Source organism: Rhinoraja longicauda, chromosome 7 (assembly GCF_053455715.1).
Source record: "Rhinoraja longicauda isolate Sanriku21f chromosome 7, sRhiLon1.1, whole genome shotgun sequence".
Lineage (NCBI taxonomy): Eukaryota > Metazoa > Chordata > Chondrichthyes > Rajiformes > Arhynchobatidae > Rhinoraja > Rhinoraja longicauda.
The window spans coordinates 74,029,937-74,057,155 of record NC_135959.1 but is presented as its reverse complement, the minus strand read 5'-3'; the positions used below and the strand labels follow the sequence as shown (position 1 = coordinate 74,057,155).

General features: G+C 41.7%; 1 protein-coding gene across 8 annotated transcripts in view; it reads right to left on the bottom strand.

The window, feature by feature from the left end:
- Positions 1-27,219, bottom strand: part of atp11a (ATPase phospholipid transporting 11A) — a 134,439-nt gene that overhangs the window by 94,053 nt on the left and 13,167 nt on the right. For all 8 annotated transcript variants that reach the window (XM_078402883.1, XM_078402884.1, XM_078402885.1 and 5 more), the window contains exons 2-11: positions 22,141-22,263; positions 19,558-19,647; positions 15,237-15,317; positions 13,406-13,513; positions 12,926-13,051; positions 9,600-9,703; positions 7,910-7,960; positions 6,694-6,758; positions 3,623-3,704; positions 469-619 (exon numbers count right to left, since the gene is read on the bottom strand). In XM_078402883.1, coding sequence (XP_078259009.1) covers positions 469-619; positions 3,623-3,704; positions 6,694-6,758; positions 7,910-7,960; positions 9,600-9,703; positions 12,926-13,051; positions 13,406-13,513; positions 15,237-15,317; positions 19,558-19,647; positions 22,141-22,263 — 981 coding nt within the window. The remainder of the gene's footprint in view (positions 1-468; positions 620-3,622; positions 3,705-6,693; positions 6,759-7,909; positions 7,961-9,599; positions 9,704-12,925; positions 13,052-13,405; positions 13,514-15,236; positions 15,318-19,557; positions 19,648-22,140; positions 22,264-27,219) is intronic.

Here is a 27,219-nt window from a genome sequence, read left to right as displayed (position 1 = left end):
AGTGGTGTTTAAGAGACTTTTGGACAGGGACATGGATATGAGGGAATGGAGGGATAAGGATCACATGCAGACTAATGAGCTGAGTTCATCTTGGCATTACATTTGCCACAGACATTGTGGGCCAAAGAGCCTGTTGCTGCACCGTGCCAGATTCTGCATGCTATGTAAAAACGTGCATAATCTAGACATGTTTGAACTGGACATTGTTCCAAAAGGTTAAGAAAATACTACATTTAAATGTTTCAGAACTATGTGGAAATGCCGATTTTCTTCAATTTCAACTGCTGAAGTAAAAGACTGCTGGAAACTCTTCAATGCTTTATATTCTAAGGAGCAGCTAATATTGCAGCTGATTCACCAGCAGCTTTAGATAAGTGCAAAGAGTACCAGCGATATGGAAAATCCCAAATTGTTTTTGCATTTCTATCTGGATTTCAGGCTGAAATTAGAATTCACATTGGCATTCACCTTATTTTTCCGGCGTTCTGTCTGTGTTTTCATGTTAAACCAAGGGTCATCTCTCATGGAGTCACTCTGCCATACATATTTCAGGACAGTGGTTATCAGCGCTTTACTGACCAGGATACACAAGTACACAATGAGGAATGCATTCATTGACCTGTTAAGAAAACCAGAAGTTATGCAGGACATCTATTACTCTGGATCAGAGCCATACCAACCAGTTGTGTATAATATGTCACAACTGGGGAGAATAGCTGATCACAGGTTAATTAATTGCAAGGTCGCCCCAGAATTCTGCCATCACACCAGTCAGCCCACTTGCCAATGTTTGCTCCAATGAAGTTGGCCCACCATGGTCATGATGACCAGTGGGCACCCATTTGCAATTATTCTATATTCCTGCTCTTGACAATTCAAGTGCTTGTCTAGACTCTTAAATATAGTTGGTAGAAACAAGGAACTGGAGATGCTGGTTCATACCAAGGATAGAGGCAAAGTACTGGAGTAACTCAGCGGGTCAGGCAGCATCTCTGGAGAAGAGTGGGTGACGTTTCAGGTCAGGACCCTTCTTCAGACTGGAAGGTCACCCATCATTTTGCTCTGGAGATGCTGCCTGACCTGCTGAGTTACTCCAGTACTTTGCCTTTCTTAAATATCATAAGTGGCTCTGCAGTGTATTCTAGGTACTCACAGTCAAAACGGTCCTCCACAGATCTCCTTTAACTCCTTAATCCAAAATTTACACCCTTTAGTTTTATTCACCTCTATTAAGAGAAAATAAGTTTCCCAAACCCTAACATTATCTATGCCCTTCATAATTGTATAAATCTCAATCATGTGCAGCATGTAGCGTAGGTTCACAAGGTTAATCCCCGGGATGGCGTGACTGTCATATCAGGAACGATTGGAAAGACTGGGCATGTATTTACTAGAGTTTAGAAGGATGAGAGGGGATCTTATAGAAACATATAAAAATATAAAAGGACTGGACAAGCTAGATGCAGGAAAAATGTTCCCAATGTTGGGGGAGTCCAGAACCAGGGACCACAGTCTAAGAATAAAGGGGAGGCCATTTAAAACTGAGGTGAGAAGAAACTTTTTCACCCAGAGAGTTGTGAATTTGTGGAATTCTCTGCCACAGAAGGCAGTGGAGGCCAATTCACTGGATGAGTTTAAGAGAGAGTTAGATAGAGCTCTGGGGGCTAGTGGAATCAAGGGATATGGGGAGAAGGCAGGCACAGGTTACTGATTGTGGATGATCAGCCATGATCATAGTGAATGGTGGTGCTGGCTCAAAGGGCCAAATGGCCTCCTCCTGCACCCATTTTGTGTGTTTCTGTGTTTCTTTGTCCCCTTTTAACCTCCTTCATTTCAGTTAGAATAGACATGGCCTTTCCCATCCTTCGTGAAAGCTAAAACTTTCCTTCCCATGCAACATCCTGGTTAATCTACTTTACACCCTCTCCAGTACTATGTTAATGGAATTTAATACAAAAAAAAGTACGAGGTGTTACAATTTTGAAAGGTACACAGTGAATGACTGGGCTCTGGGGAGTGTTGTAGAGCAGAGGGATCTAGGAGTGTAGGTACATACTTCCTTGAAAGTGGCATCACGTTGATAGGTTGGTCAAGAAGGCTTTCGGCACATAGGCCTTCATCAGTCAGAGTATGCATTACAAAAATTGGGAGGTCATGTTACGGATGTACAAGACATTGGTGAGGCCACATTTAGGAAAGATGTTTTTAAGCTGGAAAGGGTGCAGAGAAGAATTACGTGAATGTTGCCAGGACTCAAGGGCCTGAGCTGTAGAGAGAGCAGGCTAGGACTTGATTCATTGGAGTGCAGTAAGATGAGAGAAAATGTTATGGAGGTGCACAAGATCATGAGGAATAGATTGGGTAAATGCACAATGTATTTTACCCTGAGTAGGGAAATCGAGAACCAGAAGACATAGGTTTAAGATGAGGGGAAAAGGTTTAGTAGGAACTGGAGGGGCAACTTTTTTTTTTAAACGCAAAGGTATATGGAATGGACTCCCGGAGGACATGGTCAAGGCAGGTACTTTCATTAAGTTTACAAAACATTTAGACAGGTATATGGATAGGATAGGTTTTGAAGGATATGGGCCAAACGCATGCATGTGGGACTAATGTAGATGGGGCATGTTGGTCAGTGTGGGCAAGTTGGGCTGAAGGGCCTGTTTCCATGCTGTATGACTCTATGATACATATTGTAAGTACCAAGGGCCCAAGCATTGATTTATGTTGCATATCATTTATAATGGGTATCCAAATTGTTGACATTTCTGGTCAAGATCCTGGCATAGGGTGTCAAACTTAAACATTGACAGTTCTTTCAATCCAAAGTTTCCAAAGGTTGAAATTTATGCTTGGACTCAAGAGGATATGGGTGAGGTACTAAATAAGTACTTTGCATTGGTATTCATCAAGGAGGAGGATATGGAAGGTAGCAAGTTCAGTGTTAGGTATACTAAAAGGCGAGGGCATTTTGGGATCAAAAAGGAGCTGGTGTTGAAGCTCCTAAGCAAAAGGTGGACAAGGTAACGAAGAAAGCGTTTGGCATACTTGCCTTCATTGAGAAGGATATTACGTACAAAAGCTGAGACTTCATGATGCAAAAGTGTAAACCAGCATCTGCAGTTCCTTGTTACTATATCCGAATGCAGTTGTGCAAGTCTTGGTGAGACTACACCTGGAGTATTGCGTGCAGTTCTGGTCAGCCCGCTGTAGGAAGGATGTCATTAAGTTGGAAAGAGTGCAGAAGAGTGTCGCCAGGATGTTCAGTTTGGTTTAGTTCATTTATTGTCACGTGTACTGGGGTACAGTGAAAAGCTTTTGTTACATGCTAACTAGTCAAAGGAAAGACTATATATGATTAAGGATGTCACCATGAATTTACAGGTTTACGTTTCAGGGAGAGGCTGGATCGACTGGGACTTTTTTTCTTTGGAGTGCAGCATGCTTATTAAAGTATATCAAATGAGCGGAATGGGTAAAGTGACTGCTCATTGTTTTTTTCCCCCCAGAATATAGGATTCTAAAACTAGAGGGCATAAGCTTAAGGTACGAGTGGAGAGATTTGAGACCCCAGGGTCAACAATTCCACTCAGTGATATGCAAGGCACAGACAGAACCTTACTTTTCCACAGCAGAACGCTTCTGCGACTTGGATTGATAATTCAATGCCATCTTGGTTTCCATGCCGGTGTATATTGCCACACCTGAAATACAAGCAAACTATTGGAGCAAAACACAAATGATATGAAACATCACTGATGTACAAATTTAACATTCACAATTTTCAGAGATTTTCAATAATTATTCTACTAGATTTTGAACAAGGAGCACAGTTCAGTGACCTATAATTAACTTGTTAAAGTCCCACATCTTAGTACTATTTCAAACCCAATGTGATGTTAGCATTACCAAAGGAAGTACTAAAGGCAACCACTGCTCCACAGCAAGCACAATGATTAAATCTGGTTGCTAATTCAACCTCGGTGCAAATATTCCCAGCTAGCTGACAAAGAGATGTAGAAAATGCATACAATTTGAAACAAAACTCTGGATGTTATTCAATTACAATGTTTTGGCAGTTTAATAAACTTAATCTCTGCCTCATGCTATTTCACTAGAGATGGATAGTATTGTCTTCAAACACAATGTTCAAATCGAGAACATTATTGCCCAGAGAAAGTAGACGGCCTGAAGAGTATATAAGCAAAAATAATAATTTAAACTTTCTCTGCCATTCAATACAACCATGACTGATCCTCTAACTCAATACATTTCCATATTTCTCCCTTATTGCCTCTCAGGCCTAAAACTCTATCTATAGCGTATCTATGGCGTCACTGACTTTGGTGGTACAGTCATCCATGGGTCCACTGATCACAGGCCTAAATGACTTGTCCTGCAAAGGGAGGAGGGGAGGAGGGGAGGTGCTGCACCAATGCAGGAGAGGTTTGGGCCCACTTGGTCTAGTAAAATATTAAATCTACAGCTAACCGATCCAGTCTTGTAATTCGAAAAATCAATCTGAAGAACCTTTATTGCATTCTGTCCATACAAATACTTTATGTCTCGAGGATGAATCCAAAATTGCAGACAGTCCTGAAGGTACGATCTCAAAGACCTCCACACCTGCTCCTGATCTCAAACTTCTTGCAAGAGACCAAGGTGTCCTCTGCATTCTTAATTTCTATTGTTATTGTTATTTCTATCTATCTATCTATCTATCTATCTATCTATCCATCTATCCATCTATCCATATCTAATCTATCTAATCTATCTACTCTATCTCTCTATCTCTCTATCTCTCTATCTCTCTATCTCTCTATCTACCTATCTCTCTATCTACCTATCTATCTACCTATCTATCTACCTATCTATCCACCTATCTATCCACCTATCTATCTACCTATCTATCTACCTATCTATCTATCTACCTATCTATCTACCTATCTATCTACCTATCTATCTACCTATCTATCTATCTATCTATCATCTTGTTCCCCCGTTTGTTTGTCCCGTATGTTTCTTTGTGCGGTTTTCATCCAGAAAAGAATGGTACACGATAGCGTGACAATTTTCGGCTCACCCTACTCACCATTCCCCCGCGGTCCGAATAAATCCCCTTTTGTTACTTTTTAAAAACAAACTGCCTAATAAACTTTAATAAATGCGCTCCCCCCTCCCCCCACCCCACCTCCCCGGGAGGACTGGCACCTGTCCCGGCATGCCCTATGGCTGACTTTCCTCCCCTGATGCATCGCAGCGACGGCAGAGGATTAAACAAGGTTGCCGTCGCCACCGTTCCCCGCCGATCGCAGCCGAGGCTTCGGGTCCACGGCTCGCTTTGCCTGCAGCGCTGGACACACGGGCCCGAGGACAGTGGCTTTTCCCTGTCCCCTCCTCGCCCGCCCATGGACACTCCCCGCCCGGCAATGGGTCCACAGGTATAGGGGATCGTCAGTTGCAGGAGGGTTGCCCGGCCCGCAGGAGAGGCCGGCAGGAGAAACAGGGCCGAGGTCAGTGGCTTTGCCCTCTGCCCCCTCGCCCGCCCATGACCCCGGGGGACACTCCCCGCCCGGCAACAGGTCCACGGTTTGGTAGGGTTGCTGGGCCCGCAGGAGAGGTTTCCACAGGGGGTTGCCGTGCCCGCAGGACCACCCGCAGCAGAGATTTGCACCCAACGGGTACAAACCCGTCTCGCTCAAAATAAAACACTGCATTTTACTCAAGATTCCAGCATTCGCAATCTCTTGGTGGCTTTGTTGTTTTAAATTAAGTTGATTCCCATTGGATTTCAATTCAACCTGGCAAACCGTGAAAGAGTTGTTCAGGAGCCAGGTGCTAATGATCTTGTTTCCCAAACATCCATATTTAAAATTGTCAATTCAAGCTCAAGATGCCAGTTCCAGAAATCCAACAGAAATCCCAGCTTAAATTCATCTGAGCATCTTGATAACTCCCACAGCCTGAGATGTCAACTATTTCCCTAACCAGAGATGACACCTGAACTACCGAGTATATCCAGCAAGGAAGATGTTAGAGACATAATAAAAAGAATCAGGAAGAAAGACAAATCAACTGAAAATTTGACAAAATCATTACTAATACTAGGTATGCTCACGTTAAAAACTAAAGAAGCAGAGGTAACAGGTATTCAGCCTCTTGGGTTACCCTGGCATTCAAGATTACAGCCAATTCTCTACCTCGTACATACAATCCGATCCAATTCCACTATCCTTTATTCTGACACGTTTGCAAAATAATTAAGTGCTTAAAAGTATTTCATAGGCAATAAGACATCTGTACCTTGTGAACAGCACTTTTTAAAATGCATATTCTTTATTTTTCCAAACTAAAGCAGTTCAATAATTCATAACCAGTTTCATTGTACTAAAGTTTGTTCAGTCTTCTGCAAATCATAAATCAGGCCTCTTGGCTTTGATTGCAACTTGGGATTCCAACATTATGAATTTGAATATCACTGCTGGTTCTGTGTTCAGCTTGGAGAACATATTCTTGAATACAAGATGCTGGGACATGAAAAGGAGTCAGCAGGATTGGCATACCAAGACAGCAGTTGCAGCTGACCCAAACATTATAAAACACAGACACAGACTGAACTGAAAAAAGTAAATACACATCACTATGAGTGGTGCAACATTTACATACATGGTACAAAATGAAAAGGGGTTTTACCATAAACAAGCTTGGTATTTTTTAATGTTGCTCCTCTTAGCAGCACATTTTCTGATCCCAAAGGCCTGTAGAAAGTTTTAACAAGTTACTGGCAAACTAGATTTTTACATGACAACTTTTAGAAGTTGAGAACCTGGCGAAGTTCCTCAGCCGAAGTGAGCTTCACTTAAACTATTACACGTGTCTCTCACTCAGACAATGAGGGGGAAAGTATGGAGCAGATTATACTAGTTAAGCTCAGGATGCTCAAAAGCAACGGAGGATTATGATGGAATGATATGGTTGTGGACTAGATGGAGCATGAACACACAATAAAGCATATTTTCTAACACCAGGCAAATGCATGACCCAAAAAAGAGAAAACAATCTGAGTGAACTGCTTCCACCATTGGAAATCTATTGCCAGTTTTCAGACACACTAGATTTTTTTTTGGTATACAGGGCAAGAGGGTGGTGTAGCTAACAGAGATGCTCCCTCATAGCTGCAGCAATTCAGTTCCCATCATGACCTCTCTCCTGAGATGCTGCCTGACCCCCTGAGTTACTCCACCATTTTGTGATGTCTGGCTGTTGCATGTTCTCGCTGTGACACTATGTTTTCCCCATATATTCTGTTCTGGTTTTCTTCCAAGAATTCCAAGGGTTCGTCCATTAACTTGCTGAGGATAATTGCCCCCTGGTATTGGCAAGTACCAGAATCTGGCACAGTGGCGCAGTGGTAGAGTTGCTGCCTTACAGCAAATGCAGCGCCGGAGACTCAGGTTCGATCCTGACTACGGGCGCCGTCTGTACGGAGTTTGTACGTTCTCCCCGTGAACTGCGTGGGTTTTCTCCGAGATCTTCGGTTTCCTCCCACACTCCAAAGACGTACAGGTATGTAGGCTAATTGACTGGATAAAATTTTAAAAATTGTCCCTACTGTGTGTAGGAGAGTGTTAATGTGCGGGGATCGCTGGGCGGCGCGGACTCGGTGGGCCGAAGGGCCTGTTTCCGCGCTGTATTTGTAAATCTAAAATCTAAATCTAAATCTGGGTGAAATAAATGGAAATATGGAAAGAATAAAATGGATTAAATGTAGGTGTTTGATCGTCAGTGTGGGCTTGGTGGCTGAAGGACTAGTTCTCATGCTGTACAACTCGAATTCTAAGAATTTGTCAATGTTCAGTCCTGATTTGTAAGGCATTAAATATTTCAGGATAAAATAAATTCTACTTACCTTGCAATTGGCCCCTCGGACTCATGGTAAATATTGATACGGCCAACGAAACTGCAAGTTAAAAAAAAGCATCCCAAATAATACAGATTGTGAGATTTACTGAAATTAGAGAACAGGTCCAGAGACTACACATCTCCCCCACCACCATCACACACTGTGGCAAGGGGAAAATGTTATAGAGCACAGAAGACATCCTTCAGTCCAACTTGCCCATGCCGACCAAGATGCCCATATACACTTGTCCCATCTGCCCACATTTGGCCGATATCGTTCTAATCCTTGCATATCCACGTATCTGTGGAAATGTCTTTTAAATGTTGTTGTAGTACCTGCCTCAACTCCCTCTTCTGGCAGCTGGTTGCATATACCCACCACCCTTTGTGTGAAATAGTTGCTCCCGAGGATCCTATTAAATCTTTAACCTCTCACCTTAAACCTATCTCCTCTGGTTCTTGATTCCCTATTCTGATAAAAAGATTCTGTGCATTCACCTGATCTATTCCTCTCATGATTTTATACAATGTGATAAAAAATTGCATAGTTCCATCCTCCTGCAAAGACCAATTAAGTTGATTGAATAAAAGGCTCCAAAACTTCAAATAGACAAGAGATTGCCTCTGAGCACAGTGATTCATAAATAGGGTTTTGGAAAGGTAGAGGATGGAAGTTAGATCCTTTGTACCAGAGACCGGGCTGAAAGCTTCAGATTTAACCACACTCTATTAGGTAACAATGAATAAATATTTGGAAAAGGCTGTGCCCGCAGGAGAGTGGGTGAAGTACAAGCAGTAACACTTGTACAAATGTGTACATTAAACTGAACAGTCGCCTTTTACTAATACTGCCAGGCTCTTCATACCAAGACTGAGGAGTCTACCTTGATTGGGCATAGGCTTTTGATTGCAGGATAAAAATCATCCATTACCCTCCCCTCATTAATCACCTTCATAGTAAATCCTATCTCAAAGAATCCTCTCCCATAGCTTCCCTACCACTGATGAGGGGCTCACCAGTAATTTTTAATCTCAAACTGCTCTTGCACTCTCCACACTGTACTCTCCACACTGATCTCACTGTCCTCCATGTTCATATTCTCGATGTATACAGATGCAAAGTACTCATTTCTACCTCACCCACATCCCCTGACTCCCAGCATAAATTCACTTCTTTATCCTTGAGCTGCCTAACTGTATAGGTGAGTGACAGAATTTGGGATGAGAACAAGGGCGGAGAGAATGTGGGGAGGGTGAAAAGTGATTAAACGTAGGGCTAGTAAAAATGGTATTTAATGTTCATTGCAAACTTTGTATGGTTCTGTACTGTATGAATGTCTATCCATATCTTTCAATCTTTCACAAATTAAGTTAAACAAAGTGAATGGCCTAATTTCTCCCTTTTTTAAAAAGTTTTTACTAGGTCCTTGGCCAAGCACTCAAGGATTAGACCAGGTAGACATTTTAGACCGCAGGGTAAGTGAATGGAATATTAAAGGATATAAGGAATGAAATTAGATTCTGGAATACTAAAGGGTGCAGGAAATATGGAATTAAGGTAAATAGGAAATCGAAAGCTGCGTGGATAAAAGAGTTTGCGTCATTAGGCTGGACAGATTACAAAAAAGGCACACGGTTAGTGAGGAACCACCCACCCTTTACTGTCACTGCTGACCCCAATCCATACCGACACTTACTTGTACAAATCAGGTTGGGGCTGCTCACATTCAATTGTGGCATTCAAAGTGTCCAATTCTTCCTCAGTTTGCAAAGATTTTGTTTCTTGAACAGCATGGTATGTCTGAAATAAGAAATGCTAATTTTTTTATATTTGTTCGCACGTAGATACATCCGAGAAGCAAATCCAGCACTTTCCTTGATCATTCCACAGTGCATGCTGGTTGCACTTGGGGAGAGCAACTGAATGTAGCATAACTTGTAGGGAATATTTGCAGGTAAATGGTGAAAGGAAAACAACTTAAAGTGGTAACCCTTTATACCATTGTTTTTCAAATGATGCATGGTCGTTTTATTTTTTTAAATACTACTGCACACCGACTGTTGAAACAATGAAGATGTGACATCAAAAAAAGGACACAAAGTGCTGGAGTCCACTCAGCGGGTCAGGGAGCATCTCTGGAGAACCTTGATAGATGTATTTAAACTAAGTGACATTATAAATGTTATTGATATAATAACATGTTATTGATATAATAACATGCAAAACTCAACAAAAGTCAAAAAGAAAAACATTCCAAAGTCAAAGCAGATAGAATGTGAAGCAATCAGAGCACAAAAATTTCAGTGATCACAAAAACAGTTAACACATCTGGTGAAAGAAAAAAATCTGCTGGTAGAACTAAGTAGATCATAGGGTGATACAGCACAAAAACAGGCTCGTAGGCCAACTCGCTCATGCCAACCAAGGGTGTCCCATTCAACTTGGTCCCATTTGCCCGCATTTTGACGCCACTTTTAAGGAACTGTACACCTGTATTCCTAGATCCCTCTGCTCTCCAAAACTCCTACCAGCTCTGCCCTTCACTTTAACAGGAACATGCTGCTTTGAAATCTCACTGTCGTACTCTTAAAAGCATCCCACTTTTTCCACAAACAACCTACTCAATCAAGTTTGTGTCTAATCCACCAAAGATGGACTTGCCCCAATCCAGAACTTTAACTGTGGACCAGTCCGGTCCTCATCCATAACAATTTTAAAACTAATAAAACTTTGGTCGCTGGCCCTTCCCAATTTCCAAAAGAGTTGGTCCCTTGTAGGACCCTGTACAAATTGGTTAAGAACAAATTGGTTAAGAACTGGCATACTGCACCATAGTGTGGTACGCTGGCTGCTCAGCTGCAGACCAGAAGGCCCTCCAGAAGGTTATTAAGACAGCAGAGAAAATTATCGGCTGTCCACTGCCTTCTCTGGAGGACATCTCCAGCTCGCGTTGTCTAAACAGGGCCAGAAATATAATTAAGGACAGCACACACCCAGGATATGAACTGGTTGCTCTCCTGCCCTCTGGGGGGCGCTACAGGAGCCTAAGGACCAGAACAAGCCGACTTAAAAACAATTTCTTTCCCTGGGCGTTAAGAACTGTGAATGGAAATACTTGACTTGATGTAACTCTCACTTTCTTTGCACTTTTTTTAAATATATACAGCATCTGAGAACACATTTATTATTTATTAGTTTTTATTGGTTTTTATTGATATTGGTACTTATTGTGTTAGTTCCTATGTTTGTGCGATTGTTTTTGGAAGATTTGCACTGTCGCACTGTTTCAGATGTAGCACTTCTAATTTTGTTGTACTGTTCGTACAATGTCAATAAAGGCATATTATTATTATTATTATATATTTTTTTAATACACATTTGACAAATGTGTCACCCCATCTAAGCCTTTGGCAGTCCCAGTTAATACTGGAATGTTAAAATCCCCTACTATTGTCAACCCAATTAGGCTAGCAAGCTGCCTGCAATCTCCTGGCATGTTTGTTCTAATTCTTGTTGACTATTTGGTTGCTTGTGGTACACTCCCAACAAGGCGATCATCCCCTTTTTATTTTTCAGTTCCCCCCATAGCTTCACTAAACAAACCATCAGTAATGTCATTTCCAAATACTGCTGTGTTGTTCTCCTTAATCGGTAAAGCAACTCCCCCTCCTTGTTTACCCCCACCTCTACCTTGCCTACAGCACCTGCACCCTGGAACTTTCAGCTGCCAGTTCTGTCCCTTCCTTGGTCAGGTTTCTGTAATGGCTATAACGTCCCAATTGCACTACCTATCCACGACCTGAGGTCATCTACCTTCCCAGTCAGGCCTCTCGTATTGAAATAATTGCAAGTTAATCCAATCGTCCTTCCTCGCTCCCTGCTGTGCTCCTGCCTATTATGTTCATGGAACTTGCTTTCATCACCGTCCATACCGATTTCCAGCCTCTCAGTCCATCCCGTAGCACCAGAAAACCTGCCTGCCTGCCAGGATATTGGTTCCCCTCCAGTTCAGGTGCAACCCATCCGTCTTGTACAAGGTCACCTCTGCCCCAGAAGGGATTCCAGAGGTCCAAAATCTGAATCCCTGTCCCCTACACTAATTCCTCAACCAGGCATTCTCCTGTCCCATCTCTGTGTTCTTACACTCACTATAACATGGCAATGGGAGCAATCCAGAAATGATTACCCTCCCGGTCCTGCATTTTAATCTTTTGTTTAACACCCTGTGTTCATTCTGCAGGACATTGTCCCTTTTCCTACCTATGTCATTTGTGCCAAGGGGCACTACTTCTGGCTGCTCACCCTCCCCCTTTAAAATGTTCTGCAGCCATTCCGAGACATCAGGAACCTTGGTATCAGGGAGACAACAGTCTATCCTGGAGTTCCATTTGCTGCCACAGAATCCCTCATTAGTCCATCTAATTAGTGTCTCCTATCATTGCTTTGCCTGACGTCACCCTTCCCCACTGTGCCTCAGAACCAGACTTGATGCCACAGACCTGATTGCTGCGGAAGTAGATCATAGAGTCATACAGATTGGAAACAGTCCCTTTGCCCAACTCGTCCATGCCAACCAAGATGCCCCATCTAAGCTAGTCCCATTTGCCACGTTTGGCCCATATCTCTTTAAACCTTTCCTATCCATGTACTGTCCATGTGCCTTTTAAAATGTTATTACAGTACCTGCCTCAACTACCTCCTCTGGCAACTTGTTCCATACACTCACCACCCTCTGAGTGAAAGTCACATGGCCAGAAGATATATTGGCTTCAGATCAAATTCAAAATTTGGCAAATACCAATGTGCTAAATTACTTTGCAAATCAATTATGTTAAAAGTATGGTCTCTTCTAATTAAAATGGAATTGGAATGGATAAAAATAGAATTAAAATGGAAGTCATTCTTATGTTAAAACGATGGCCTCATCTAATTAAAATAGAATTGGACTGAATTAAAATAGAATTAAAATGGAAGTCATTCATCCAGCTAAGTTCCACAGTTAGATGTCCGCTCAGAAAATACCTTGGTGCTCGACTCGCCATCCAGGCTTGCTGTCGTGACAAAACATGTTCCATTGGCACTTGAAGATAAGAAGACCATGTCACAAGCAAAGGTTTCATTCTCTTTGGTCATCACAATGTCACCAACCTGCAGATAGATTGTACTGTTAATGAAAGGTGGGTCTCTTTCTCTCATTATCTTTCCAAAACCCTCAACTCATCTACCTCTTCCCAACCCAAATGTGCCAGATTCCCCCCAGTTTTCAGCTGTAATCCCCAGCCCAATTCTCAGCCACTGCTGCTTCTTAGCCTTGTGCTTCAAATCTGCCCACCACCCACCAAATCTCGACCCATTCAGAGCCGGAGCACCATCAATCCCGCTGCCATCAGTCCCCTCTCAGTCAATCTCAACCATAGCTTCCACTCCACCACCCCAACCCAGGCATCCTCTAAACTAGCCTCTTCACTCATAGCAATTTAGATATTTCTACAATTTCCTTACTTGCACTTTGCAACTCCGCTTTTGGACCAACTTGCCACCCTGGATGATGTGAACGGGGCATTTATTGACTGCATTATCTGCTTTATGCCGAAGCCAATCTTCATAACCCTGTCAAGGGAGAAAGAATGCATTTGATTGGATGCAAATATCCCCAAATAAAACATCACAATCTTCAATTGCTCTGAGCAGAATCCAGATTCCAAACGTCGAGTACAAAGTCAGAATATGCTTGCGGTAAAAGGCAATAAATCCATTGCTGCCCTGGTCCATAACTTCCACCACCCAGAACCAACCCCAGGACCTGATTGTTTTTTTAGGAAACCCTCTGCCCCCATCTCCAACAAAACTCAGAGCCCTTCTCCTATACAATAACCTGTTGAAAGAGGCACAATTAAGTCCAAAATTGCCAATGCAATCACAAAGGGGACTGCTTCTTTACACATTTTTGATTAATCTGCAAGTCACCTAAAGTAACTCCTTGCAACATTTACTTACATTAAATTAAAAGAGAGTAAATGCTTGACACAATTATGCACTCTGTGCAAAACGTTATTAAGAAAATAGCTTGATACTGTCAATTTATAGAGAAAAGAATGGACCAGGAAGTCTCTCTCTATAGTTCGACAATCTTGTGAAAGGTCAATTCATCCCATCTGGTGGAAGTGGCGGCGCCTAACGGCTGCGGCTCGCTAGCAGTCTGTTCGTCTTTTTTTCCTTTTTTTTTTTGTTGTGTGTCGGTGTTGGGATGGTTTTTGTATTTTTTTGGTTGTGTATGTGTGGGGGGTGGTGGTGTGGGTGGTGGGGGGGTGTGGGGGGTAGGGGGTGGGGGGGGGGGGACTTTTCTCTTCCTCACGGCGCGGGGTGCGGCTCGGCCGCGGGGTCTAACATCGCCCGGTGCGGCTCGGCCGCTGGACTTTACATCGCCCGGTGTGGCTTGGCCGCTGGACGTAACAGTGCCCGGTGCGGCTCGGCCGCGGGACTTTTCATCGCCCGGTGCGGCTTGGCCGCGGGACTTTACATCGGTGGTGCGGCTCGGCCGCTGGACTTAACAGTGCCCGGTGCAGCTCGGCTGCGGGGCCTAACATCGCCCGGTGCGGCTCGGCCGCTGGACTTTACATCGCCCGGTGCAGCTCGGCCGCGGGACTTTTCATCGCTGGTGCGGCTCGGCCGCGAGACGTTTCAGCGCCCGGTGCGACTCGGCCGCGGGGACTTCCATCCCCTTGCGGGGACTGTGCGGGTCGGTCGGGGACGAGCTGTCTGTCTGTGGGCGTGGGGAAGAGAGTGGAAGTTTTGTTGCCTCCATCACAGTGAGGGGGTGTTTGGAGTCACTGTGATGGACGTTTGTGTTGGGGTTATGTGTCTTGTGTTCTTTTTTGTATGACTGCTATGTAGTTTCGTTCGGTACCTTGGTACCGAATGACAAATAAAGCTCTGTTATACTGTTATACTGTTATAGATAGAAACAGGAAGACAAATTCAAACCTTGGAGTTTGTTACATAAAAGGAGGAAGTGTCAGGTCAACCCTGCCATTCAATTAGATCTTGATAAATTGGATTCTTAATAGCGTCAATATGATGTGATTCCATAAACCTTAACTGATATCAGTCTAACCTACTCACATCAGACACAGTGTAAATGCCCAGTCTGACAATGCCCCCCCACCCCGCCCCACAAAACACCACTACCACTTTACTCGTATTTAAACTATTGGGTTTTTTTTAAATTCCATCCTTCATTTCAATTCTTTTCTACTTCTGATATGCCTTAGGACAAAAGAGTAGGGATAAGCCAAGGTGTTGCAAAGAAAATAAGTTTGTTTCCAGAGCGTACCTGTTTGATTGCTGTCACTGTGATGACAAAGAATAATGGAAGTCCACTTGTTACTGGACTGGTAGGAGTATCAATGATCAACTGAAAATAAAAGCAAGGTTTTAATTCAATTCAAACGGTGTATTTCTTACTTACTAATTTTAGGGAAAAACTAAAATTGCCAGGTGATTGCCTGAGTATTGTGTGTCATTTATTCAAAATCACATATTGAAAAATAAAGAACTGTAAAGAAAAAAAAATGAATGCAGAAATAGGTCATCTATATTCCTTACTCCGATATTCATTTACCTCTTAATGAAGGCTAACATGCCACTTGCCCCAACTCTCTGCTGCACCTGAATATTGGCTGCACAAGAACACCAAGGTTCCTTCAAACACCAACACCACCCAATGTTTCACCATTTAACAAATGCTCAATTGCTTTGTTCGATGCACCAAATTATCCCATATTATATACCATGTTCTCACACATTGATTTAGCCAGACCATATTCTGTCGACACCACTTTGGATCTTTTGGATATGTAGAGAATAGAACAATATGGATTATCCGCAGTAGATAAGAGATGGTCTTGGCATTATGTTTGGCACAGACATTGTGGGCCAAGGGCCTGTTTTGTCCTGTACTGTTCCATGTTCCAATTTGCGTTTACACTTTCGGAGTTACGGACTAGTCTTGAAACGACTCTCACGTCAGATGTGTACGTACCCGATAACAATTGCTTCCAGTGTATATTCCCAAGCACCTGCCTAATAAATCTGTTGTTTGCCTTACTTCAGTTTAGCACTATCCCACAAGTACCAGTCTTCTCCCAATTCTAAACAATCATAAAATTTATGGAGTTATTATCTCACTATTCCCAAAATGCACTTCCACTGAAATGCAAGTCACCTGGCCAGGCTTATTTCCCAATACAAGGTCTAGTATATTCCCTTTTCGGATTGGATTATCCATATACTGTTTCAAGAAACCTTCTCAGATAGCCCTCTTTGGGTGACATAGTGGCACAGAAGGGCAGCATAGTGGCCAGCGATAGAGTTGCCACCTTCCAGCGCCAGAGACCAGGGTTCGATCCTGACTATGACTGCTGTCTGTATGGTGTTTGTACGTTCTCCCCATGACCACGTGGGTTTTCACCGGGTGCTCTGGTTTCCTCCCATACTCCAAACACGTGTGGGTTGGTAGGTTAATTGGCTTCGGAAAAAAAGATTGTAAATTGTTCTTAATGTGTAGGATAGTGCTGGTGTGTGGGACGATCGCTAGTCGCTGTGGTCTCAATGGGCCTGTTTCTGCACTGCATCTGTAATGTAAATTAAAGTATAGTAACACACCTCACAAACTCTGCCTCATCTAAGCCTTTGGCACTGAGCAAGTCCCAGTCAATATTGGGGAAGTGAAGGTCACCCAATATTGGGGAAGTGAAGACAACCCTGTGGCTTTGACATCTTTCAGTAATCTGTTTACATATCTGTTTCTCTCTGTCACGCTTGCTATTGTGGGGCCTACTTGCAATCCTATTAGAGTACTTGCACCTTTCTTATCTCTAGGCTCTGAACATATCGTCTCAGTGGACAAACCCTCTAGTATTTCCCATCCCAGTGCTGCCATAACAGTCTCCCTAATCGGTTGAGCAACTCTCTCCTCTTTTGCACCTTCCTCCTACTTACAATCCAACTCAGTTTAGTAACAGCAGAAAATGTACAAGTATGATTTGGCCAAGGCCACCATGTATCATTAATACAGATTATGAAATGCTGAGTCCTGAACACCCATCGCTGTGGTACTACCACTAGCTCGGCCTGCCAACCTAAGAATTACTAGTTATTCCCATTCTATATCTTCAACCAATACCACACTTACAGTGACATGTGCTTGGTCACATTCTGGTTGGAAGTTTCAGGAGTATTGCGTAGAGTTCTGGTTGTGCCATTACAGGATTGATGTGGAAGCTCTGGAGAGGCAGAGGTTTACTGGAATCATCCCTGGATTAGAGGGTTTCGGCTACATGGAGATGTTGGATAGACTTGGATTGTTTTCTCTGTAACGTCGGAGGTTGAGGGTTGATGATAGACGTACATAAAATTATGAGAGGTGTGAAGAGCATTGGCAGTCAGACCTTTTTTCCCCCAGGATGGAAATGTCAAACATTAGAGAGCACAGCTACAAGGTGAGAGAGGGAAAGTTTAATGGAGATGTATGGGGCTAGTTTATTTTAATACAGTGAATGGTGGGGACCTGGTACACATTGCCTGGGGTGATGGTGGTGGCAGATACGATCGTGGCGATTAAGAGTCTTAGATAGATACATGGAAGTGCAGGGCATAGAGGGATATAAACATGTACAGGCAAATGAGATTAGTTTAATGTGGTATCATTTTCGGCATTAATATTCTGGGCTAAATGGCCTGTTCCTGTGCTGTATTGTCCTCTGGTCATTTGAAGACTATTTCACATTGAATGCCACCACTTTAAAAATCATAAGAACATTCATACGGTCATTCTTCCACAAAGAAGCTTTGTCTATTTTATGATGAATTAAAAATGGAAATAAAGTGCAGATGATGGAAACATGAAATAGAAGATGCTTTAAAAGCAGTCAGCAGGTCACTCAACATCTATGCCAGGTTATCAATTACATTTTACTCTTAAACAAAATACAATCCAAAATAGCCTTTTCCCCAGTTAGTTCCTCAACATATTGATCAAAGAAGATGCATCTCGTATTTATTCCTTAGTCATCTATCACTTTATTACAATAATTATTTTGCCCAGTCTATTGATAGGTTTAAGCCTCCCATTACGTGCACCTCTAAATTTCCCCAATTTATGCCAACCCCAATAATATAACTATTGTTGGTTTGCCTATAAATATCTTCTATCAGTGTTTCCTTACTTCGGCCATTTCTCGGCTTAATCCAAATTCTAGTTCTACATCAGGATCTGTCAAAGATCGGCACTGCATCAATCTCTGCCTTTCTTAATAATGCTATACCAGTCCCTTTTCCTTTTCTTTTTATGTCAAATACTTTGAAATATTTACTTCCAGCTTTATGACTCAAAGGCTACAATATTCACTGAAAAAGGGTCCCAACCAGAAATGTCACCCACCCATTCCCTCCAGAGATGCCACCAGACCCGCTGAGTAACTGCACCATGCTGTTTTGCATTACATTATTCTTGTTTACTTCCATTTGTGACATTAACAAAGCTCGTTGCAGAGTCTGAAAGCTCAAAGTATTTGCACCCTTAATTTTGTCATACTATCAATTTTCTGCATGCATTTCCTTTGCACTTTACTAATTTTGTCATACTATCAATTTTCTGCATACACTTCCTTTGCACTTAGCTTTGTTGCTAACACCTTCTCATTATTTCATTTACTAATTTCCTCTTTTACTTTTTTTCTCCTTCCTGGATTCCCATTGGGAAGATGGTATCGGAGTCTGAAAACGATGACCACCAGGATTCAGAAAAGTTTCTTCTCAACAACCATCAGGCTCTTGAACACAGCATAAAACTAACCTCAGCTATGAACTTCAATTTTCTGTCTTTGGTTGTATTAAGGACTTGTGGGGGGGGGGGGGGGGGGGGGGGGATTACTATTGTGGTTATTAACTCATTTAATTTTGGGGTTAATGGTAATTTTTTTGTCACATGTACCTGGACACAGTAAAGTCATATTAAACATAAGTTCAATGATACATTGGTGCAAAAGTGCAACAATTACATAGAAAATAGGTGCAGGAGGAGGCCATCAATAATCTGTGCCTGCCTTCTCCCCATATCCCTTGATTCCGCTAGCCCCTAGAGCTCTATCTAACTCTCTTTTAAATTCATCCAGTGAATTGGCCTCCACTAGTTATAGTTTAAGAATAGTTTACTTTACTGAGGTAGTACAGAAAGAATCACCACTTTTCTGACGGCACCTTGTGCCCTTCAAGTTTTAAAAGAATATAGTCTTATCTTGTCCTTAATGCCCCGTTGTCCTCACGGCAGCACAGGATCAGTGTTGCATGGGTCTGCCTGGCCTTGTAATGCTCCCCATATCCTCTACCACTGCACAGACGCCCCTTATCGTTGCGGGTTATTATATATCATCTATGTGTAATCCGTTTTCAACCCACTATGGTGTTACAAGTAAGAATTTCATAGTCCTGTTGTCAGGATATACGACATTAAACACCCTTGACAATTGACATCCCATTCCCCAGCCAAGCTAATTTAAACCCTCTCCGATATAACTTACACTCTGTCAAATAATATAAGCTCTCAAAAAAAAAAGAGAAATTGATTTTTGAATGAATGATTGAGCTATACATACCTGAACGAGAAATATGATCAGGAAATAAAAGTTAGCAATTCTTCTAAATTGTTCAAACAAGTTTTTGGGAAAGAAGTTCCAGAAAGTATACTGTTTGGGTAAGAAGAGAAAGTAGTTTAGTTTATTGTCACATGTGGAAAGCTTTTGTTGCGTGCTTACCAGTCAGCGGCAGAACAATACGTGATTACAATCGAGCCATTCACAATGTACAGATACATGATAAAGGGAGATAACATGAGTAACATTTAGTGCAAGATAAAGCCAGTAAAGTCCAATCAAAGATAGTCCGAGGGTCTAGGAGGTAGATAGTAGTTCAGGACAGCTCGAAAGTTGTGGTGGGATGGTAATAAAAACAAGACAATAATTAAATTAAAACAGCATCCACAGTAATGCCAAATATGAATTTAAATATTTATCCAGCCACAGTTGGATGCGAGGGAAAGAGAAGGGCAAATAAAAATGAAGTCCAAGACAAAGGACGGCATGGAGGTTGGTTCAGCCTAAGCAAGTGATCAAGATTACTAACCATTAGCCAGGCATTTTAAGAAAATAGGGTGAGAAAGGGACACAAGCATGACAATGGGAAACAACGGTAGGAGCAGTTCACCAGAGTGAATTCACCAGCAGTTCACCAGTGTGAATTCACCAGCAGTTCACCAGTGTGAATTCAATGTTTATTCAGAAGATAACAAGTCTGAAAAGACATAGTCTTGTCAAAATGGTGAAGATGAGGCATTGGGGACCTAGAAATGGAAAGATATTGAAGAGTTGAAGAGCATGCGAGGTGTCTTGGATGTAAGTGGAAAAGGACCAGTCAAAGGGGGGATAGGATGGAATCAAGGTATGTAGGAAGGAACTGCCGATGCTGGTTGAAAAGAAAGATAGACACAAAATGCTGGAATAACTCAACGGGACAGGCAGCATCTCTGGATAGAAGGAATGGGTGACGTTTCAGGTCAAGACCCTTCTTCAGACCTTCCTCAGCATTTTATGTCTATCTTTAGAATCAAGGTCTGTGGGGATAAGTTGAGTGAATCAGGAGCAGGCAGAGATGGGTCCACCAGGGCAGTCCTGATACCCCGTCTACACCAGTCCTATCTGCCCGTGTTTGGCCCATAACCTTCGGAACCTTTTCTATCTATGTACCTGTTTAAATGTTGTTACAGTTTCTGCCACAACTACCTCCTGTGGCAACTAATTTCATATAAACACCACCCTCTGTGTGATAAAGTTGCACCTCAGATTCCTGTCAGTCCCATGCATCTTAATCCTCTGGATCAGCCTACCATGGGGGAATTTTATCAAACACCTTACTCAGATCCACGGAGACAGCTATGATGGAGAGGACAGAACCTTGGGCTCCAGGAGCCCAGCAAAGATGCTGTTGGAGTATTGTGAACAATTTTGGGCCCCATCTCTGAGGGAGGATGTGCTGGCGTTGGAGAGGGTCCAGAAGGGGATTACAAAAATGATCCCAGGAATAATTGGGTTAACATATGATGAGTGTTTGAAGGCACTGGGCCTGTACTCGCTGGTGTTTAGAAGGATGAGGGGAATCTTCATTGTAACTTATCGAATAGTGAAAGGATTGGATAGAGTGAATGTGGAGGGGAGGTTTCTATGAGCGGGAGAGTCTTGGACTAAAGGCCATAGCCTCAATAAAAGGAACATGCCTTTAGAAAGGAGATGAGGAAAGATTTATTTAGTCAGAGTGGTGAATCTGAGGAATTCATTTCCATAGACAGCTGTGGAGGCCAAGTCAATGAATATTTTTAAGGTGGAGATTGACAGATTTTTGATTAATAAGGGTGCCAGTAGTTATGGGGCAAAGGCAGGAGAATGGGGTTGAGAGGGAAAGATAGATCAGCCATGATTGATGGACTGAATGGCCTTATTCCGCTCCGAGAACTTATGAACTTGTGCGTGACCATCCCCAAGCGTAACAGCAACTGTAGAAACAGCAACTGTAAATGCTGGTTTGCAACATTGTTGATAGTATTTGGGACTCAAAACCAAAGTTAGGTTAAGTACTGAATGACTAAATGTGTGCGCATGTCATCCGCGCCTAAATCTGACTTGTTTGGCTAAAAACTATAAAGCAGCTGAGTAAAAAGTGATATTAGTCGTAGTGGTGCGAAAGCACAGAAGCAACAATGTCAAATGGCTAAATGAAGGGACAAGAGAAATTTGGAAGCTATTTGATGGAAAGCAGAGTACAAATAAGAGCTGATATTGCCATGGGAATCAAGGGAAAGAGTTTCCACTTTACAGCCCAACTTTCTTAAACTGAACAGTATAGGAACACAAGCTAGAAATACAATGTGGCTTATACAAGCAGAAAACAAATTTAAAAAAGCCAAAGTATGTGTCGTAACTATCCAGAAAAAAATCTCCCCCCCAATCTTTCCTTTGAACTTCATCTTGTGATCCTCACATGCTTCCCTATCTCATGATCAGCCCTCCCATATTTGAGTTTGGGTCTAGCTGATGGGATAATTGATTTCTTTCTGGGCTTATCCCCAATTCCAAAGTCTAATTTCTTTAGTTTTGCCAAATTAAATTAAAGTAAAAACAAGAATTTACCTTTGAAGAAACAACCCTATTATCCGGATAGTTTTGTAGAATATAAGCATCAGTGCCATGAGGAGGTTCACGGTGCCCAATGTAAACCGTCCGATTATCCACCCAGTTCTCTTCTCCAGCACACTAAATGGAAAAAACCAGCAATTATTGTTGAATACTTTTAGCGATATTACTTTTAGCCATCGAGGAACTGCTGGTAACAAATTTATTTATAAAGCTCTCAGCTGGACAAGTTTGAAAGATTCAAAGTATTTTATTTTTTTAATTACTTCAAAAGCAAATGATAGCTTCCGTGTGTACTAATAGCTTTGACCAACAACATGAGATTTCATAACACAAATCACAAAAATTGTTTTACAGGTGATGTGAAAACATGCTCACAAACCTTTTACAGATTTACTTTCAGGAAGATTTTGAATTAACTGAACCATAGTTTGTAGCAACTTTAAAAAGGTTTAAACACTGTTGTCACAACTTTCAGGTCTGCAAATGTTCATCTCATGGGATGAATGAAACAGAATCTTCAGTTACCAATTATTCAGTAAATATACAGAGTCCCCCTGTAAATGTAAATGTTTATATGTAAATGTAAATGTTTATATGTAAAGAGTCCCCCTGCCTGACCTGCTGAGTTACTCCAGCATTTTGTGAATAAATACCTTCGATTTGTACCAGCATCTGCAGTTATTTTCTTATACCCCCTGTAAATGGAGATCAACACGTCTTCACACTCCAATTTCAGAAAATGATATTTGATTGGCAATCTTTAGCAATTTTGTGTTAATTGAATAATTTGAACACTCATTAATTAGGGTGCTTCTGGAGCCCTATGATTTTTACAAATGTTTGCATTAAACTTCTACCCACCCTCTTCCACTTCTTAAATGGACCACTCATACCAATTCTGGTTGAAATCAATTATTGTCTAAGGGGTCCACGAGCCGATCAAAATTGTATTGCAAGTTTATCATTTTATGTAAAAGGCAGCGATATTTATGCAATGAGTTACTCTGAAAAATAATAGCTCCTGTATAATCATTCTGCATATTAGTCCTTTAAGGTTACGTTGAATCATTTCACTGTTCATATCCACAAATTTAAGCATGAGGCAGCTATTTGATAGATATTGACAGAATTAAAGAATAGCTGCCTTATGTTTTATTGTCATCCGAGTTGCGCAATGACACTAGTTTTGGTGATTTCAATATATTGTGTGGAATGAAGGTAGTTGTTCCAGTATAGGTGCGATGATGACTCCTGGGGGTACTAGATGAAGATGCAGATGTACATTGTACACTATCACCAATACCAGTCATGTTATTTTCACTGCCACTGTCTTCACTGCGACTGAATCTCTGTGAACTAGTTGAAGCTAAATCAGCCATCTCCTTTCTTTTTGCTTCAGCATTTGCATGTGCTTCCTTGCACTGCATTCTTCCAGCAAGTACCTTGTCATTAGATCCGAATGATGCGGTACAATCTGTCTTCATTGGTTGAAGAAATTGAAGATCTTCTTGATTTTTTATCAACTTCTCTGCATTTGGTGGCCATAATTGAAAGGTCAGTGTCCATTTGTTTGAGTAGCTGGTGCTGCTCTGCGTGCAATTGGTATGGCCCTGATTTTTGCATTTTCATCTAACCGTTTTATCATTTTCTGACAAGCCTTGATCTCAGAAATCACTGGAATGTTTGCTTTTCCATAAAATGGAAGAACTTTGGCAAGAACAATTTTTGCAGCTTCAGTTCTAGTTTGGGATTCTGAGACTCCTTTCTGAAGGTGATACATCAAACAGCGTAGTACTTGGCGACATGTTGGTAGACGTGAACCTGTGATTTCTGCATCTGAAGATGTAATTCCACTTCCAAGACCAAAGATTTCAGCTGTTTTACGTGTCACCTTTGCAGCAGATGTGGGTGTGCTAGTTCGTTCTGATGGTGGAGTTGATGGTGCTTGACTTCCAGTTGATTGTTCATCCATTTTCAGTTGTGTAAAACTTTATTTCACAATAGGCAAATGAAAGTGAGAAGGGCCACAAGATGCAAAAGCAGGGATGAAAATGATAAATAATCCCAATTCACTTCAACACAATAAGGCTTGCAGACAGTCCCTATCACTAAAAATAGACAGGGGAGTTTCCACACTCATGCAATTAGATATTCCCCTTGTCAAGCTTTTGGAAATGCACTTTCCAGCACACTAAAAATAGACTTGACTTAATCTTTCACTGAATTGGAAGAGAACCCAAATATCATCAATTACTAATTTGTATGGGAAAGTTCCAACTGTAAAACCACATGTATTTCTATGAAATTCACAAAAACTTGCAAAAATATATATATGGCAGCTATTATTGTGCACATATTTAAACTCCAAAAAAGCTGCCTTATGTTGTTTTAAACATATCTGAACAAAAAGGACTCACTGGAACATAGCACTAATATGTACAATAAATACTAAAGGCAGACAATATATGTTACATTCATTAATGGATCCTCTTCGAATAGCTGCCATATGAACACAGTAGAAGGCATAGCCCCCCACCTTCAGACTACCGGTGGACCCCCTAAACAACTTCCGATTTAATTTAAATTTCACAGAGGTTATTATTTTCACTAATGGAACATTAAGACTAGGTAGAAGTTAATTGCTTACTATGAGGGCTCCAGAAGCACCCTAACACTCATGCCTCCATACAAGTTAAATGTAGCAAGATAAGATGAACTGCAAACCAAATGCATCACAAAAAATAATACTGACATAAAACAGAAAAATACGAGGGGCCATTCAGTCCTTTAACATTACTCCAACATTCAATAAACTCATGGGTCATCGACCTCCATGCTCTTTATATGTCTCAGATATAATCATCTCCTTTTATATATTCAGTAATTGGCCTCCACAGCAAATGCGCCAGTAATTTCACAGTTGCACGATTCCCGGAACAAAGCCGATTTTTTCTCATCAGTCCCAACAGTCCAGTCACATGATAATTGTTCAAGATCCTGCTCTTCCCGAACCCTGGCCAAGTAAAACATCCTCCCTGCATCTAGCCCGTTGAGACCGGTACATTTACCCCTCATTCTTCTGAATTCTTGAATACAGGCCAAATCAACCCAACCCCTCTTCATATGACAGTCCGACAATGCTAGGAATTAGTTTTATGTACTTTCAATGCATCTCCAAGACATTTTTTAAGTGTAATAGGAGCAAGAGGTTAGCTAGGGAGGGCGATTGGGTCTCCGTAGGGAGCAAAGAGATAATCTATATGTAGAACCAGGAGACATATGCAAGATCCTAAATTAATATCTCATCTATATTCACCACGGAGAAATTGTGGGAGATAATGAACTCAACTTTGGAGCATTTGATGGTTTGGAACACGTTATTTGGCACACTTCCTTTTCAAAATGATGCACCAGGACATCTAGTTTACATCTCAAAACTCTTCAATTAGATGCAGTTTTGAGTTACCAGCTCGATGATTTTTGTTTCATTTCTCCTGCCAATATGAACTATTGGACTTTTATTCCCACATGCATCGTTGCACCTTTGCCGAGTCATTTAGAATATAACAACGCAGGAACAGGCTGTTCGGCTCATAAAGTCTAACATGATGCATGTTAAACTAATTTCATCTATTTGCACATGGTCCAAATCCGTCCATTATCTATCTATGTGCTTATCTAGAATCCTCTCCAACACCACTATCTTATCTGCTTCTACCACTACCCCTGGCAGTGGGTCCAGGCTCCTTATAAAGAAAAATATCAAACTACTGTCGAAAGTACCCCCAAATCTTTGCATCATAACCCGTTATAGCAATTCCTACACACAAGCTATAGAGTGGTTGAATCAACCCAATCCACAGACCTTTTCATCATTAAAAGCAACTGCAAGAGGCGCTGTCTCAACAAGGCTGCAGCTGTCATCAAAGATCCTCACAATTTGAGTCACTCCATCCTCGCTACTACCTTCAGGCAGGAGGTACAGCAGCTTCAGGCCCCAAATCGCCAGGTTCAGAAATACCTTCCTACACTTTCCAGCAAGTGAGAGGTGTTGCATTTTAGGAAATTGAATGCAGTGGGAAAGTTAATGGCAAGCCCCTTAACAGCATTCATGTACAGACGAGTCCATAACTCCCTGAAAGTGGCAAAACAAGCAAAAGACCCCGTTTCCATGCTTTATTAATCTAAGTGCGAGGCAACACTGAAAAGACCAATAAAAGCCACCATGAAGCATGTTCAAGATTCCAATTATTGTCACTCTGTTGAAAATCCTGTTGAATAACACATTATCACAAGACTTTCATTCCAGTCTGTCCAGGTATTTAGTGAACCAAATCGTCTGCTGGTAGATATAAAATGCTCCCTGTTCCACCACTGGAATTACTGTTTGCCCTGAAGTGTCCATTATTCTAAATGGAAAAGCCTAAAGAAGTAATTAACAATTATACTTTTGTCACCAGAACAGTTTTTGCCCTTGAAACCAGCAGCTGTAATTGCCTTTAGATAACTCATAGATCTAATAAGGAATATTGTCTCTCCACACTGAGTTATAGAAATTACCTTTAGGCAGGAGATAATTACAGTTGTAAAGTTTGCAACTTCAATAAATACACGGAACTCTGCATTCTGATAAATTTGAGTGCTAAAAAATGGCTAGTCACAATTCTATTCCACCTATAAGTGCTTAAAAGGATCACATTTTTGAAAACAAAGTGCGAAAGTGCTCAGTATCTTCAGTGGAAGAATATTAAGCTGAAACATTAGAACATAGAACAGCAAAGCACAAGAACAGGCCCTTCGGCCCACAATGTCTGTACCGAACATGATGCCAAGGGCATCTCTTATCTAAAAGGACACCAAGTGCTGGAGTAACAGTGGGTCCGGAGTAAATCATCTGCCGGACCCATTGAGTTATTTCAACACATTGTGTCCTTTTGTGTGTAAACCAACATCTACGGTTCTTTGTTTCTCCATCTCTTTTCTACCTGCACATAATCCATACCCATCCATTCCCTGCATATCTATGTGCCTATCCAAAAATCTCTGAAATGCCACTATCATATCTACCTCAAC